The 18,143-nt window shown below is 41.3% G+C and overlaps 1 protein-coding gene across 1 annotated transcript; it reads left to right on the forward strand.

Annotated features, from left to right (window-relative positions):
* The first annotated feature begins 3,040 nt into the window (after nucleotides 1–3,040).
* On the forward strand, nucleotides 3,041–17,303 carry ugcg (UDP-glucose ceramide glucosyltransferase). The gene is made up of 10 exons (XM_083793795.1): nucleotides 3,041–3,270; nucleotides 6,541–6,679; nucleotides 7,731–7,833; nucleotides 8,617–8,718; nucleotides 11,217–11,329; nucleotides 12,062–12,240; nucleotides 14,615–14,701; nucleotides 14,953–15,060; nucleotides 15,487–15,565; nucleotides 16,036–17,303. The coding sequence occupies exons 1-10, from the start codon at nucleotides 3,173–3,175 to the stop codon at nucleotides 16,204–16,206; spliced, it is 1,179 nt and encodes a 392-aa protein (XP_083649921.1). The 5' UTR covers nucleotides 3,041–3,172; the 3' UTR covers nucleotides 16,207–17,303.
* Nucleotides 17,304–18,143: the final 840 nt, after the last annotated feature.

The following is an 18,143-nucleotide window of genomic DNA, read 5'->3' on the forward strand; positions in this document are numbered from 1 at the left end:
ACTATTGATTCATATAATTACTGTTGAGACTGTACAAATTAATTAATATATTCACAGTTGTGTTGCTAGACTAGATACTAATATGTATAGTTAAACATTGAATATGAATACATTCATATAAGCACTGCTCTACATACATATTGTACATATGTACGTAGCAGTGAGTTGGGGAGATTTCCCGGGAGTATTATGTATTGTGCCTCATTTTTCATTATTTATCTGAGGGAGTGTGATATTATTGCAACCATGGTACAGTTTTCAGTATAGGAAAGTGAAGTTTTTTTCTCCATTTTATTTTGTTTCATTTGGAACAATGAAACAAATAGTAACTTATGAAGACAGTGGCCTTAAAGACATTATCAGTGGTCATTTGAGGAGGCTTATTCAAATCCAGTAAAGCTTACAAAACACGATAAGCTCATTCACATGTACACAGACTCTGTCCACAGGCTCATTATATGAAACAAATATTCTGGATGAGTTGTCAGGGAGAATTCCCAGAGCTTACAGTAAAAGCAAAAAGCTTTTCACCACTCTGTGACAGTGGTATTTCCACAGTGGCATATAAAGAATTGTGTAAGGGACAAAGTGGTGGACAAAGCACCTGTTCTTCCCTGACAAACCGCCTTACAAACCTATTCAAAGATGCTGACTGATGTACGCTTGAGTTCCCATAAAGGAATGACCATATAGGCTGTAATGAAAACTCTCACTTCCCATCATATTAGCCGAACTGGGAGAGTGTTCGTTGGATATACAGTCTCCATATATGGGGATATCCGACTAGGACGCTGGGGCTATATGTTATGATTATGTCCTATATGACAATCCCTATATTTGGGCCCGAGCCGACCTTCGGACCTAGTGCTGATATCAGATAGATGTGGTAGAACTATATATGGATAGATCTAACTGGCTTAGTCATCGTGACAAGCCTGGTCGGCTTCAGAGCTTTGAGCTATTTTATATATATTCTTCTTGTCACTTGGTAGCCTATTATTATAAAAGGTCTGTGAATACATTTGTATGAGGCGGCAGGGTCTTTGACTGTACTTGCGATGAGGACGTCTAATAAAGAAGAAATTGATTCCTGTATGCTGCGTTTCTTCAAGATATGTCTTTGAAACCTACCTATACTGTAACATTGAAAACTTCCATTACAACTGCCTCTGCATGAGTGTCCAGTTGTCCATCACTATAGACAAGAAGAGACAGACATGGACCAAAGTGTAGCCTACTAAATGACCTCCTGGTGAGTGGTGCTGGTGCCATAAGATGACGATTCAGGGTTGTTTTATCCACACTTTTCCTGGGCTGTGTGTGCTCCAGTTCCTGTCGAGTTGATCCAATGAAAGCCAATGAAACTGGTCAGATGACCAATGATATCCAATGAAATCAACAGGAACTGGAGCACACACAGCCCAGGAAAAGTGTGGATATTGTGAAACTTTCGTTTCACAATATTAACAGGAAACTCTACTGAAAAAATCTCAAGAAAGACTGGATTGCCTTGTTGAGTCATCATTATTAGGTGTGTGTCTGTGCTCATATAAGTTACGAATCAGTATCATGCAGTTACCATGAGTTTAATATAGGCCTAGACATATGGATACAGTAATAGAACGGAATAAGGGTGACCATATGGGATAGGAATATTTCAGTTAAATAATGATTAAGGTCATTATATGGTGACCCATAATTTGCTGTGCGTTTATCGCACATCAAATTATTATAATATCAAGCCCTCAAGTCATTATTTATTAATTTCAAGCTACCCACACACACATCATTTATTCAACTATTTTCTTACATTTTGACTTATGAAATGTCGCTTAATCATATTTTAATACAAATAAATAGGCTATATGATGGTGATGGACCACTTGTGGTCTGTGGACCATTGGTTGAGAAACCATGGTCCATGTGTTATAAATAACATTATGGGAACAGATTACAAGTGGGCCCAGTGTCGATTAGTCAGCGTTGACGGTTGAGATCAATTTCACAATCAGTGAAACCTGGCTGCTCTAGATGAGTAACGAGGAGAGAATGAGAATGGGATGGGTGAATGAATGATTTCTGACACAACCCTCATCATGTGACGTCGTGGAAGCAGCCTCACCCACCCTGCATTCAAGCTTCCGTTTCATGGGCCTTTCTTTCAAAATAAAGGGGTAGAAAGTGACCATGATGCTTTAAAATTAGAATAAATATATCATTAATTCATGAAGTAATCTGTTCAAATGGATATATTCATTCACTTTCACCCAAATGTCATTATTTACTTTGTATAGTAACTGTTTATTAGGTACTTAATGCAACTCGGTCTCTATAAACAGAAAAAAACACAACGTGTTCTGACCATAGAGATTTTCTTATTTTGGAAAGACTCCCCGTGCGGCTCACATTCAGCGCAGGCACACCTGAGATTCCACGCGCGGCCAAAAGCCGCTGTCTGCCGGCGTCTCTTATTGGTTTTTAGACAGCTGGTGGATGGAAATGAAGCTCCACCCACGCGGCAGAATACCGCTGGGGCAAGCTATTCCGGGAATCTGGCCGACGCGGCAATCTGCCACGTGGGTGGAGCTTCATTTCCATCCACCAGCTGTCTAAAAACCCGGAAAAGACGCCGGCAGACCGCGGCTTTTGGCCGCGTATGGAATCATAGGTGTGCTTCTACCCAGTGACGGACTCGGTGTTTCGCCGAAATCGGTGACCCATCATATTCTGTGCCAGCGTTGCCATGTCCACTTATTATAAGGGATTAGTGTATTTTTCTACATGTTGCTTGTTATTGCTTGCGTTTTTGGGGGGGCTTATTTGTTTCTAAAACAAAAATCTTCAAAATATTATGACAAAATCTTCAAAATATTATGACAAGATCTTCTGAAAATAGCATCTACACAAGCTATTTTCAAATTAAAGCGCTCACGATGTGGCTTCTTCTGGCAGAATCTGGCAACACTGAATCGCTTGCCACTAACCCGCCCATGCGGTAACCTGATTCTTCGAGAGGACAGACGCTGTGGACACCGATGTCGGTGAAACAGCAACACCGTCCGTCCACCCCCCGACCATAAGCAAACCATATGACCGCCGGTCTGCTGACGGCTGCCAAGCCCAGAGAGCTGAGCCCTCAGCCCCGCAGCACCCCGGCCGATCCTCTGGAACCATGGCTCTCCTGGAGCTCGCTATGCAGGGACTGTCCGTCGTCGGAGTCGTGTTATTCTGCGTCCTCTGGATGATGCACCTCATGTCAATCATCTACGTGTAAGTATATATCGCATCGTCCCGTCATTCAACCTATAAAAATTGGGGAAATAATAAAATAAACAGCCCATGTCGATATATTTATTTTATCTTTTTCTTATTTCTTGACGTTCCAGAGACGTGTTTTTAAATCCAAGCGTCCGATTTAGTTGCTGTGTATTATTATATATTTTTTGTTTTGTATTAAAACAAATCTGTACTATTATTATTGTTGTTGGTGTAAATTAGGATGAGAAGTAGAATATCCGGGATAGGCTATCAGGCTATGCTAACGGGAAGCAGGCTATTTAAACTGCCGGGTGATCATTTTTAAAATTATGAATGTTCGTTTAAGGTTGTTAAAGGAATTAGCGAGAATTGCTTAGAATTACGTGATATTTTGTTTTCTACTTATGTTGTTTTCTGACTGGACTTTGATTTCACCTGTCAGTGAAGGAAGAGCTATAGCCGCTAACCGTTAAACACCTAGCCCTAGGGGCGTGTGTACCGGTAGTTACAGTGGGCTACTTATTATTATTATTATTATTATTATGAGTATAGTGTGAGTGTGAGTGTGTGTGTGTGTGTGTGTGTGTGTGTGTGTGTGTGTGTGTGTGTGTGTGTGTGTGTGACTGTGTGTGTGTGTGTGTGTGTGTGTGTGTGTGTGTGAGAGATGCTGTCTGGTGCATTTGTGCTTGTGCAATTAGCTATCTTGTGTGTGTGATGCTGTCTTGTGCATTTGTGCTTGTGCAATTAGCTATCGTGTCGTGTGTGTGTGAAATCTAAACTGTGTAGCCTGTGTGTTTGTTGTTCCTCATTGACAAGTGTGTGTGTGTGTGTGTGTGTGTGTGTGTGTGTGTGTGTGTGTGTGTGTGTGTGTGAAGCCTGCTTTCTGAAAATCACAGGGAAGTATCTACCGTATTCTAGTCTCTACTCTCTAGTCTAGTTCATTACAGTGTTATTATTGTCTTTTTGCATTTGTTTACATTTTTATTTACTTTCTGTCATTTTTGTTTAATTCATTTTCGTTTCAGTTATAGTTTCCAGTGTGGGGGTTGCTAGTCTCAGTTTAGTTTTTGTATTTAGTTTAGTTTTTATTAAAATTAGTTCCTAATTCCCAAGACAATAATTTGATGACCAGCAATGTTCCCTATGGAGACACAACAGAGTCTCCTTGTGTCTCCATAGGGGACCACTGCTCGTCATCAAAATTGAAAAAGGTTTTGGGGGTCAACTATCCCTTTAAAGGACCACTTCGCCCATATCTTCATGTAATCGGTACTCACTATTAATGCTCATTTTAAGATGGTACCATTTTCATAGGCGGCGTTCATGCGAGTGCCTTCTCGCTGGCGCACCCTTGAGAAATTACAAGCACCCAGGACATGTGTCCGCTGCGCGGGGCAATTTTACATTACATTAATTTGATAGCCCACCCGCTGAAGTTAAAGTAGCATGGCCATTGGCTTTTACTTAGCAGGTCACACAACAACGGACCATTTATATGCTATTGACACTGCAGCTTTGTAAAGCTTTGTAGGTGTGAAGTGGTGTGTTTATGCACAGTGCACAATACATCCATGCAAGGCATGCATGTCATGGATTGCCAATCCATGATGGATGGATAGATAGCAGCACCAACTCATGGGAGTGGAGACAGAAAGGGCATGAGCGAGTGAGAAAAAAACCCTTCTGGTACTTGAATTTAATAGCATTTCAGTGTCAAAGCCTTTCTCAGCATGAAGAAAGTGGTCAGTGATGTTGTGTGTACTAGGAGGGACTGATAGATAGACAAACATGACAAGGAATTCAGCTGCTGTCTGTCAAAAAATATATTGAAAGAAATTATCATTATAATAATCGTCCAATAAATTCACCATACGCCGCAGAGCAAGGATAGGTAGGCAGAACTGGCCCATTTCGTCAGAGGTATAGAGGGTATGCAGTGCACATGCATAAAGTGAGTGGCAATAAGTGAGTTTAATGTCATTTAATGCAATCAAATAGGACGTTTCTGTTTAGATGTATGGGCTTTCATGGACAGAAAGCAGTTTTTTGCCACTCAGTAGGCATTCCCGGCTTCCCGCATATCTTCCGGGTATAATGATGATGTCATGCGCATACCCTATACTATATCTGGCATGGCGAATACATTGTAAATAATGTACGCATTATCAGTGCATTGCTCAGTGAAGCTGCCCTGGATAAATATATTAATACGCACATTGCACAAAACAATTGGACCTGTCATATTGGATGAATATATCTTTCAACTCTATTTTGGCCAAGTATGGCCAATGTTAACACAACATTTATGTTGCAAATGTCAGTCCCACTGGATATGGATGGACAAGCAATGGCTTTGAATTGATGAAACTGAGTAGGATCATGAACTTATAGTTTTCTTCCCATTCTTCTTTGAATGTTCTGTCGTCACTGTCAACTTTACTCTTTAGACTTTTGGAGGAATAAACTTAAAAAGCATAACATGTGTATGTTTCACGTGCCTTCAACTACACGGTTTCTCTCCGTTCTAAGTAGAGACCATGAAAGAGCTCTTGTTCGAAAATGAGCATGGCTGTCTGTCTCCGGATAACATTTTCTTTTTTTAACTTTCTGATGAACTAAACAAGGCCTAGAACAAGGAAGGCACTGGAGCAAACTCTGACTTTTTGTATTTACAGGGTGCAGGCAAATAACGTGACTTTCAGTAATTATACCACATCTATTTATTAACGTTTATAGCAATAGCAGTTATTATTGTATGTATGTACACTGTACAAATATATTGCATGTTCCAGTTCTAATTAGCCATTGATTGTGTATATAATCATATCATATAATAATATCTGGCCAGAGCCAGAGGGATAACTTGCCGACCCCTGTGTGTCTGGCAGGGGTTTGTCATTCGTTTGTACATTAGGACTGTTCCTCTTGTAGTTGTTGGTGATAGTTTGAATGCACCGAGCATCCTCATACTGAAAGTTTTCTTGTATATCTGGAGAATAGGAAGTTTTAGTCCTTTTAACTCTGAGGCTAATTCAAGATCTCTCAGATCATTGTTTAAATAAGCGGCTAACTGGTCAACCAGCCATTGTTATCCCTAGTTCCTAGTCTCTATTTTCTTCATTTTAAGCAATGGCTGGTAAACTGGGTTAAACTGCACAGCGATGTACTCAGTATCATAGATGGGGCAGCTTTGTGTATGCACCTTTCATATTGGTGTATTCTGTATACAGAGACAAAACGTGGCTGCAATAATAAAGAAACCTGACTCTGTCTCTTGCTCAGTCGCCTGCACATGCACAGGAGAGCCACGGAGAAGCCGGCATTGAAGTACTCTGGGGTTTCGCTGCTGAAGCCTTTGAAAGGAATCGACCCCAACCTCACGAGCAACCTGGAGACGTTTTTCACCCTCGATTACGATCAGGTGAGGATACTCCCCTCCTGTCCAGGAGAACACATGGGCACCGGTTCTGGAGATATGCAAAGGACATTATCTTCTTTCTCATATCTCGAGAACCGTCAAACCAATCGGCTTCACATTCACACACAAAAGGTTTGGAGTCTATCATTTGGATGAGCAGAACTGGTCTGCTCTGAACTGGGTACAGAATCTGAATGAATAGCCTACTACTAACGACTCGAGATGCAAATATGCAACAGTAGACAGACTAGTTCTGGCCGTGTATAGCCTCGAATGCAATTGGTAATTTGGTTGTATAGGAGTCGAGTGGCTACTAAGTGTGTCTTTTGTCATCCAACATACCACACAACACTACAACAGTATGAATAGGCTATGACTAGCGAGATGCAAATATGCAACATTAGACTAGTTCTGGGGTGTAGCCTCGAATGCAATTGGTAATTTGGTATTGTATTGGAGTCGAGTGGCTACTAAGTGTGTATTTTGTCCAAAACAGTCATCCAACATTTACCACACAACAGTACTAATAAAACCACATATTTTTATACAAATGGAAGTGTACACTACACTACTTGCTTTTCCCTTTTTACCTCCTTTAAGATGATGATTTCCTGTACTGAACCGTGAACGTGATCGAATCATTGAATCGGATCATTGTCGTGAGCGTGAATCGAATCGTTCACTCACTGCCCATCACTAGCAGACTCACAGGCACAGCACATCATTTCTATCAGCCTGAGCCCCTGCTGTTTTCACACCTACTAGCCTACAGCCAGCATACAAACAAAGAACGATGATTGTTGTGTATTGGCTTGTCAGGCACCTTGAGAGAGCAACTGCAAGTCGTTGCAGTGAGAGGCAAGTGCTGCGTAAATAAATAAATAGACCAGTCATCTTGACCAGTAGACCAGCCAAATTACCCCCCCCCCCCCCCCTCCGGCACCTATGCATGTCGCACACACAGTAGAAATGGTAGGTATGTTTGTTTCTCTATGTGTGTATGTATATCTGCTTGTATAATGTATACTTTTCGCTGTATATTGTTTGTGTGCAGTATGAAGTCCTACTGTGCGTTCAGGACTCAGACGACCCGGCAATCGAAGTGTGCAAGAAGCTCCTGGGGAAGTACCCCAACGTTGACGCAAAACTCTTCATAGGTACTGTCTGTCTCTGTCTCTGTCTCTGTCTCTGTCTCTGTCTCTGTCTCTGTCTCTGTCTCTGTCTCTGTCTCTGTCTCTGTCTCTGTCTCTGTCTCTGTCTCTGTCTCTGTCTCTGTCTCTGTCTCTCTCTCTTTCTCTCTCTCTCTCTCTCTCTCTCTCTCTCTCTATCTCTATCTCTATCTCTCTCTCTATCTCTCTCTCTCTCTCTCTCTCTCTCTTATAATCGTTGCTGTTGGGAGGAAACCACCTAACTCAATTTTTTTTTTTTTAGTTTTATAAATCAGTGCTATTGAACACCCTTTACGACTGTGTGTTGTTTCGAAAAGATTGAACCAAATGAAAAGTATTAAAAAGTGCTTCGGACAAACTGTCTGCTAAAACAGCCAGCTCCACCACTCTCATGGACGTAATTGACTATATAAAGTCACAGCACCAACTCAAAATGTTAAATTTTCTTCATTTCCTGAAAAAGGTTTATTGTTGAGGGGCCGTAGCCCTTCCTACGTCCAGCTTTGAGGGTTTGTGTAAACACAAACATTGTTTTGCTACCGTTTCCTATGACTAGTTTTGAGTAAACATTGATGACAAAAGTGAGGATGCAAAATGTGATTCGCCAGAATAAGTATGATGATAAGAGCGCCCATCACTTCACACGAGTGTGATTTTTCATTTCCTGAAAAATGAACATTTTAGAGTTTCTTCCCCAGTTTCTTCTTTAGGGGTTCTTCCCGACAGCAGAGATACAGTATGTTCCATCTGAAACTTTGCTTTCTTCTCCAGGAGGCAAGAAGGTGGGGATCAACCCCAAGATCAACAACCTGATGCCGGGTTATGAAGCTGCAAAATATAACCTCATCTGGATCTGTGATAGTGGGATTAGAGGTACTATGGTTACTACTGTTTATACTACTTCAATACTACCACTACTACACTGTTTACTACTGACAAGTGTATAGTCCTGCTGCATGGAGGGCGTGGGAGTGGTATGAATGGTGCATAGATGGACCAGGGGTCTTCCTATTATTGCTATAGGCATATAGCATACAAGGGGGCAGCCGTGGCCTACAGATTTCAGGAGCGTGCTTGTTGCCGAAAGCGAAAGGTTCCTGGTTTGATCCCAGGACTGGTGCCGATTGCGGAAGTGAATGACCAACACAATGACCAGACCTGTTGAGACCCCCAACTGCTGCAGTTGGGCGTCAACAGACTGTGGTTGTACTGGGCAGCTCCCAGGTGTGAATGTGTGTGTGATTGTGTGAGCATTGCTGAATAAGAGCATTCGTGCTCAGCGAACCTGCTCTAGATAAATATAGTAATGCGTACAAAACAATTGAGCGTGTCAAATTTCAACTACTGTGGTCAAGTATGTCCGATTGTACATTTCCATCTGACAGATAAAGATAGTTTTTTGTTAGTACCGGTATTTATTTTATTTGAACCATATCTTCCACAATGTCTTGAACAATGCATAACATTTCACTTGGCAACTATTCCAACTGCCAAGAGCCTAGACGTTGTCCTGGTCAGCTGTACTTCAAGGTACACATTTCCGCAATCACTCGATCTTGTATGTTTACACTTTTCAAAAGATCAGACCGTTCCTCACTCGGGAGTCTTCCCAGCAACCTATCCAGGCCTGGATAGGTTGCTGGGAAGACTCCCAAGTGAGGAACGGTCTCCACTGGCCTCCAGGCATGTTCACTGAAGCCGGGTCCTCAACCTCCCAAAGTTTAAGTCTCCCCCTTTACTGTTCCCTTCATTGGCTTCTGTTTGCTGCCAATCTACGGTTTATCTACGGTTACCATGTAGATAAACAATGGTGTTTATCTACAAGGTAACCAAAGGCATGACATAATAATAGTCCGGCAGCCGACAGGCTTCTTTTGTTTAAAGTGGGAGATTTGGTATACTATATAGTCATTTATTTTATTGGCCTAAAATATTGTCTATATACTTACATTCATGAATCCACTTGCTGACCGGCTGTCTGTATTGAGCAATTGTTTGTATAGGGGTTTCTCGTGACCCTACCATTCACATCCTATGTAAGGCAAAAATTTCAAACTTTCCTTATGCTTTAAGTAGCATGTGACATGTCAAACTCGGGGTTTTCATGATTCTGAATCCATTCCAAGCATTAGTTTTGCACAAAAAACACTCCTTGGGCTAACAACCATAGCCACTTGCCCAAATGTGCTGACCTCATCACATTTGTCATGACGGCTATGGCCATTTTGCTGTAGTCTGAAGACTCACCTCTTCAGACTCCACCTCACCCCTCCTTGTACCCCTTTGTGCCACTTTTATTCGATAGACGCTACAATGTTAAGAAATGTCATTTTAGATATCATGTTGTTGGAGATGGTATGTTCATTGTTTTCATGGTATCCTTGTTTATTTGAGGCACTACATTGTTCTCTCTGCACTTTGCTTGTGTGACTAGGGTAAATACCCTATTTGTTGAGAGTTAATGCTTTGCGTACTTCGATCTCAGACCTGGATAAGGGTGTCTCCTAGGGCGCGTTCGGAAATGCGCACCGGGATTGTGGTCAGTTTGTTGAGTGTGGTGGGCGGTGACGTCACAGAGTGCGTTCAGTGTGCCTTATTTACGAACGACCAGTTACATCACACCATTCACACTGAGCAACCCTACCCTGAGGGTTCAACCAGGACAACCAGGACAGTGTGTGCACTCGGCACACCCGGTGCGCAGCGCACTGGATTTTCGAACGACAACGCACTGAGTGCACTGAATAAACGAACGACAAGAGAGCACACCAGTGCGTTCAGGGCGCATTTCCGAACGCGCCCCTAAATGCCTAAATTGATTCTAATTTGGTGTCTGACAAGCCCACATACTGTACACAAACAGGCAGTGAGCGCCTATTTCTACTGCTACTACTAAAACTACTAGTTAGGGCTGGGATAATAATGGCATTACCACCAATAATGTGGTTATTATGTGATGCAAACTAAGGGGTTTAGCTCATTACGTCATAATAATTATGAAGGAGAAGTTTGAACCTATTCTAAGCAGCAGTGTGACAATTGTAAATGTGTAAAGAGTTCATCTTAATTTAGAGTTCTTCCAGTCCTGGTTGAATAATGTTTGAAAATGTATTATACTGTATTATGTAACACACTAAAATTGTTTGTGTGCTGTCTGAATAAGAGACAATGTGAACTTACATAGTATGTTAATATGAAAAAAAATATTACTACTAGAAATAATACTGTTGCTATTTATATACATTTAATATGATCTACTACTGCTTGTGGCACTGAAACGTCCATTTTGACAGGTACTGTAATATGTAAACCAATATACTTACCTTCCAAGTATATTTTGTTATTTACATTTTGACACCTTGTCCCTCTAGTGAAGCCCGACACCCTGACAGACATGGCCAATCAGATGACGGACAAGGTCGGACTGGTGCACGGGCTTCCGTATGTCGCTGACCGACCAGGATTTGCCGCCACACTCGAACAGGTATGGAGCAGCTTCTATTTTAGGCACCTATCTGTTACCTGTTGACCATCACAGTGGCCTTGTGGGAGGTTGGGGTTCAATTCCCGGCCGGGTCATACCAAAGACTCTAAAAATGGGACCCAATGCCTCCCTGCTTGACACTCAGCATCAAGGGTTGGATTGGGGGTAAGTCCCTGCGACATACTAGCGTCATGTCCAGGGGGTGTACTTGTACATCAAGCTGCCTCACGCTACAGAAACAGGAGATAGGCTCCTGCCCTATGGGCCTCGTGGCTCGGCAAGGCTACTTACTTATCTACCTGTTGAGAACCTCAAGGCTCTATGTTAGGCACCTATCAAATGTGATGAAGCTCAAAGTACTATTTTAGGCAGCGACCACATGTGGAATACATCAAAGGTATATTATCGTGACTTATTCCATGTGAAGAACCTCACGGTTCTATTTTGAGAACCTCAAGATTCTATTTGAGACACAAATTGTGTCTAGTGTAGTGTAGATTTTCGTCTTACACAAACATTACATTCCCATTGACAATGAATGGAGAGTTCATGTCAGTTGAGCAAATTGGCTATTTTTGTCCTACACAAAGATTACATTCCCATTGACAATGAATGGAGAATTTGTGTGAGCAAATGATGATGTACAATGATAAGGGCGCCCCTCACTTCACACGGGTGTGATTTTTCACAGGTCTAATTTGTTTTTCTTTATTTCTGGTTCTTTTTTCACAGGTATACTTTGGGACATCTCACCCACGTTCGTACATCTCGGCCAATGTAACGGGCATCAAATGTGTAACAGGCATGTCATGTCTGATGAGGAAGGAGATCTTGGATCAGGCAGGTGGACTGGTGGCCTTCGCCCAGTACATTGCAGAGGACTACTTCATGGCCAAAGCCATTGCAGACAGGTATATTATTTTTACAGCACAGACGCACAGTATTATATGTTGAGATGAGACCTACAACACCCACGGTCATGAAATATTTTGAACATAGAAAAAATATTTTCCAGTCCCGGAAAAGGTTTGGAATTTACAAGGGTCCTGGAATTGATCAAAGTTCCAGGAAAATATATTTGGATGTGCATTGTTTTTGGCTATTGATTTAGTTTGTGTGTGTGCGTGGTGATGAGGATTTCCTTCTCATTTGGACTCTTATAAGGAGTAGACCTACGGCTATAACAAATGTAAGCAGTGGATCAATGGTTGGATGAAGGGGGGATGTATTAAGAAAGTCTGAGTGAAAGTCACTCCGTTTTGAGAGAGAGAAGGCAAAATAACTTTCTTTTGCAAACCATGGAGAAAACATTCAAATCTTATCTTTTTTTTTTGCTCTTTTACTTTACTTTTTTACTTTATATTTTTTCACTCTCAAATCTTTTTCTTTTTGTTTGGTTAATAAAGACTCCTTCAAAAGTACTGTCAACCCATGACTCTTCTAAATATATATATATTAAAACTTGTTTTGGGGTGATAAAACAGAAGCAATGATCATTGTTCCCAAGCTTTCGCGTTCTGTTTACCCTTCAGTCTGGGTTTAGAGCCAAGACTGAACGAATATAGAAGACTGGTAACAGCTGAGGCAGTCACTAATGGGGATCTAAAATAAACAATACGTTACATAGTTCCACTTAAATAGTGCCGCTTTGAGTACTGCTGCGCACACATATACAAAACCACAGGCAAGCACAGAAAGAAAATGTCCTGTCACGTCCTGTTGTGACGGCCAACAAACGGCCTGTTACCAACAGGAACACAGTGGAGGTGAGATCACAATGTGATCTGCCATCTGATCTGATGATGTGCCATGGCTGGTGAACTGGCTGTACCTGCTGCCACACCTGGCAGTTACACAAAAGTAACATCGTAATGGTTTTTAAGTGAAAATGCAGCTGCATTTTGTTTAGATGCCTGTCAGAATCTCAACTACCACACAAACTCAAACATTTGCGTACACAAGACAGTTGAAGAGAGTTGAAGTGAGATTTGATCATATGCTCATGTGACATTGATGACAAATTGATCAGTAAATAAAACGCCCAGTTTTCTGTCGCATGTTCACTTTGTCACATCCCCTTTAGCCTTCATGAATGAGGACATTGAATGTCCATGCTAAGTTCAAAAGATGTTGCTGTAATTTCTTCAGAATTCCCACAATTATTTTACTACATCTACAAACGCATAGGGCACTTGTAGTCTCCACTTGACTTGAGTCAGTACCATGACTCTGCACAAACCACTTAGTTGTGCTTGAGAACCATGACTCCTTCTGATCTTCTTTTCTGTAAAACCATTAATCCTAACACTTTTATCACCAAGTACCGAGGGAAAAGAGGAATTGGTGAACATTTAAAGGTTTATTACAGTATGTCTAATACTGGGTTCAAATCCCAGGTGGAGATACAATGTTTTGCAATGGAATTGTGTGTTCACATTGGAATAACGCAATATATTTATGGTAGAGCTGGGACTCGATTAAAAAATTTAATCTAATTAATCAGAGGCTTTGTAGTTAATTAATCTAGATTAATCGCATATCATTATTTCACCCAAGAACTGTGAGAGCCATTTTTTCAAATGGATTTTGGTATACTTGTCAGTGAATCAATGAATAGTGAATACATAGGTTTAAGCAATAAAACATTGTTTTTGTAGTAATAGGGGTAATAATTATTTATTGAATAATTGCACACAACTGTGCTGTAATCCACGCTACCATCGGATAGCCTTTTAAATCCTATTTCCAATCCACGGGGACAAGCAAACTAGCAAAGTGATCTCAGCGGCTTCCCCCAGTCTGGTGAACTGTCTGCGGTGTCTGTCTGGTGGTGTTATTGTCTGAAGAGGACACGGACACTTGGTGCGCAGGTCCATCTGAAAACTGTCCAGTGACAACGTTCCGCGGTGAAAAAAATAGTGCGTAATTTTTTTTAATGCATTAATTTTTCTGTAGTTAATTAATCGCAATTAATTACAATTAGTCCCGGCCCTAATTTATGGTTTATTTCATATAAATGTAATTGTGTATTGCAAAATGTGACATTTCAATAAAGTAGCTGTTTCTGACTGTTGCCAGCATGGCAGGTTGGTTCGGAGTCAAAAGTCTTGGTCTTGTAGTGGCTTCCAAAAGCACTCTCTCTGACCACAGGAGGTCTAAAAAAACGGCACTTGCTTTTCCCTGAAGATTCCTTCAGAAACGACTGCTCTAATTTGATCTACTCTGTTCTAATATGTTCTGTCCTAATGTCTTAATTAGCTATTTGTTTTTCTCTCATCCAAACAGGGGCTGGAAGTTTGCCATGGCAACGCAGGTGGCAATGCAAAACTCTGGCTCTTACTCCATCGCCCAGTTCCAATCCCGCATGATCAGGTACTAATAACCTCGGATCCCAGATCAATTGACATAATCCCTGATAATCCTTTATTTCATAATCACTGATCCCAGATAAATATTCAATTTGTTACAAAATAATTATTTTGTCATAATCCCTGTTTGTAGTAATCCTTTATTCATAATCCCTGATTTGAGATCAATTATGTTTTTCCTCCCTGCTTTTGTCTCAATCCCTGATCTAAAATGAATAATCCATGTATTTATTGTGTTCTTTATGCTATTGCTAGGTGGGCAAAATTACGTATTAACATGCTTCCTGCCACTGTGGTGGAGCCCATATCGGAGTGTTTTGTGGCCAGTTTGATTATTGGCTGGGCAGCGCATCACATCTTCAGGTAAGATGTCCCAAACACGATCCCTTAGTAGTAGGGCCAAATACTTTGGCCACGAGCACATGCCGAAGTGCTATGATGAACCGTGTTGTGCAATTAAGCCACTCAAAGAAGCATTAACCAATTAAAACCCGGGAAAGCATCTGTGCCATTTTCGATATGAGCTAAGAAGACCCGGACTGCTGGCCTAGCGTTCCGGGCACCTAGACTCCATTATAGCCAGACAGCGTGAGATGTGGGGTCGGTGGCCAAATACATATAATTCTGGGGGGCATGAACATGATATAAGCACCACTGATATACGTCACGTGCACACAACTTGGTGGTGCTAGAGCACCTGCCCTTTTGCCCTCTGTACAGCAAAGTGCCCTCTTCCCAAAAGGAAAAAAAAATACTGTAATAAACTAATCTTAAATTTTGTTTTTTTAGGTGGGATATAATGGTCTTCTTCATGTGCCACTGTTTGGCCTGGTTCATAGCAGACTATATACAACTCACTGGAATACAGGTACAGTTCTAATAACTACATATTACTACACAGTAGGGCTGTCATTTCTGTTCAATTTACTCACTTTGCACTTTCATTCATTTTGTACATTAAATTAAGTAAACAATCGTGAAAATGGTCAGTCATGTAACATAATAACGTCACCAGCTTCCTGCAATAGTTAATTACATAATAAGTTAATATACAACAGTGGTTCTCAACCAGTGGTCCGGGGGCCACCAGTGGTCCTTGAGGAGGTTCCAGGTGGTCCCCAGCTAAATGATGGAGTGTAAATGAAACCATTAAAACCATAAAATGGTTCCATTTTACACCCTCAAGAGTTGAAACATCTGCATTACTTAAGTTAATTTACAGGAACCAAATGGATCCTTAGGGGTTCATTTGGTATACATGGTAATAGACTGGTATTACACAGTAATACACAATATACCCAGTAATAAATATAAATACTCTCTCTCCCCTGTGTTCAGGGAGGCGGGGTGTCCTTCTCCAAGCTGGACTATGCCGTGGCGTGGTTCATCCGCGAGTCGCTCGCCGTGCAGATCTTCCTGTCGGCCCTCTGGGACCCCACCATCAGCTGGAGGACGGGTCGCTACCGGCTCCGCTGCGGCGGCACCGCTGAGGAGATCCTGGACGTCTGAGAGAGACAGAGAGACGGAGAGATGGACAAAGGGGGGCTTTGTCAAGGGGGGCTTTGTCCAACGCACTTGTTCACCCACGGCATGCCTCTAGGAGGGGGAGACAGGTGTTATGTCCCCCCCCCCCCTATCTAGTTCTAGTATCTCTACTAGTACTTCTACTAGTACTACTGCGTCACTCACGAATACACTTCCGATTTACCGTTTCCGTCGTGAGAAGTACTTTGTAGTACTCCCAACAGTATTGCCAGTGTGCACGAGTACACAAGTGTTTTTAGTAGTACTACAAGTACTGACTTATCAGTAGTATTACAAGTACACAGTATTTTAGTAGTATTTAGTGAGCTCCCCTCGCTTTCTTTCTGTCTCCCTCTAGTTCACGCCGATGATACTGCAACTTTTTCAAGACTTGATGAACATTCCCTCTATCTCTCTCTCTCTCACTCACTCTCCATCCAGAGAAGCATTCTATCGTTCGATTCGCTGATGTACATTTCGAGAAATCAAAACGGCCCCCGGTCCACGGATTTCACACACTCCACTCGAAATCGAAAATGCAAAAGATGAAGAGAATCTCCAGACATTTCCAATCTCTCAAGTGAAAATCGGACGGGACGTCTTCCCTCCCCCCGCGTGACATTTCAGACGCTATTCAGGTGTGTTTGTGTGTGTGCGTGCATGTGTGTGTGTACGTGTGTGACTGTGTGTGTATGATCCCGAGGGCAAGTTACTCTGAAAATGTATCTTGAGCAGCCAAAAAGTACTCGGTATTCGACCCGAAGTACCTTAATGAAATGTTTTTATTTGCCAAGCGTCGTGTGTACATAATGCTACAATAATGAGTATTCTGCTGGACGTGGGGATTATTTTATTCCTTATAAGAAAAATAAGATATTTCCCTCCCCTGGTGAATAGATTCACTTTTTTGCCTTTTTTATGTAAATATTTAAAGTATGAACTGTGAAATGTATCATTTTGTCAGCCTTCATTGGTTTTATCTGTAAATATGCGTGGAGACTCTGTTGTCACTGAGTTTTGTAAAAAAGAATTGTACCATTTTTGTTTGTTTGTCGTTTCTGCTATAAACCTTGTCTCTGTGGCGTTGAGTCCTTCTTGTTCTTATTGTCTCTTAGTGTCTCTTCATGGGTTTGAACAAAGTTACATGATTGTCTATTCATGGATGTGAACTAAATTAAATTAAAATAAGGTAAATCAAGTAATCAAATCAAATGGTGGTAAAATAAGGTAATCAAGTAGGCCTATGGAATTACAATATAAAATAATACTAATTCAAATTTGTTATTACGGATATTTTGTGTATGGGTAGTAGACTAGTAGTGGCACAAGCAGGGACAGGTTAACTAATTTGAACTGCACTTCTAATAATGTTACATTACTGGTATTTATACAACAAGAAGTTAATGAAAACATGTCTGGTGGAATAAATTAATGCTTAGTTTGATATGTAGAAAAACTAACCGCCAAGTCCGCCATCATCATATTTTCATCAATATTTAGACCACTGCCACTGGTTCTCAAAGTGGGGTCCGGGGACCCCCAGGGGTCCTGGAGGGTGTTCCAGGGGATCGGCTACTGTACTGTGTCTAGCAAAATGAGGAAGAGTTTAAAGGAGTAGTTCACCCCAAAAAGTTACTTATTTTCTATCAATAATACAGTAGGCTAGATAGGCTATATTGTATTTATTTCTTCTGTGATATGGATCTCCCTGGATCTGAAATAAAGTATTGATTGATTGAATACACTCCCCATAAATGATAAATCCTTGAGATTTTTTGTTTTTGTCACATTCCTAAACCAATAATTTAATCTTTGGAGAGTCATTGAGACATTCCGCCGCCGCCGGTCATCAATTTATTGTCCCAGGAATGTGACAAACAAAAAATAGTTTTAAATATTAACAAAGTATTTTTTGGGTGGGT

Source organism: Protomyctophum parallelum, assembly GCF_964188405.1.
Source record: "Protomyctophum parallelum genome assembly, chromosome: 21".
Classification (NCBI taxonomy): domain Eukaryota; kingdom Metazoa; phylum Chordata; class Actinopteri; order Myctophiformes; family Myctophidae; genus Protomyctophum; species Protomyctophum parallelum.

Coding starts and splice junctions, on each gene's coding strand:
- ugcg (XM_083793795.1), top strand. CDS start 3,173: ATGGCTCTCCTGGAGCTCGCTATGCAGGGACTGTCCGTCGTCGGAGTC. Junction 7,834..8,616: donor TGACGCAAAACTCTTCATAG/GTACTGTCTGTC, acceptor TTTCTTCTCCAG/GAGGCAAGAAGGTGGGGATC. Junction 11,330..12,061: donor TTGCCGCCACACTCGAACAG/GTATGGAGCAGC, acceptor CTTTTTTCACAG/GTATACTTTGGGACATCTCA.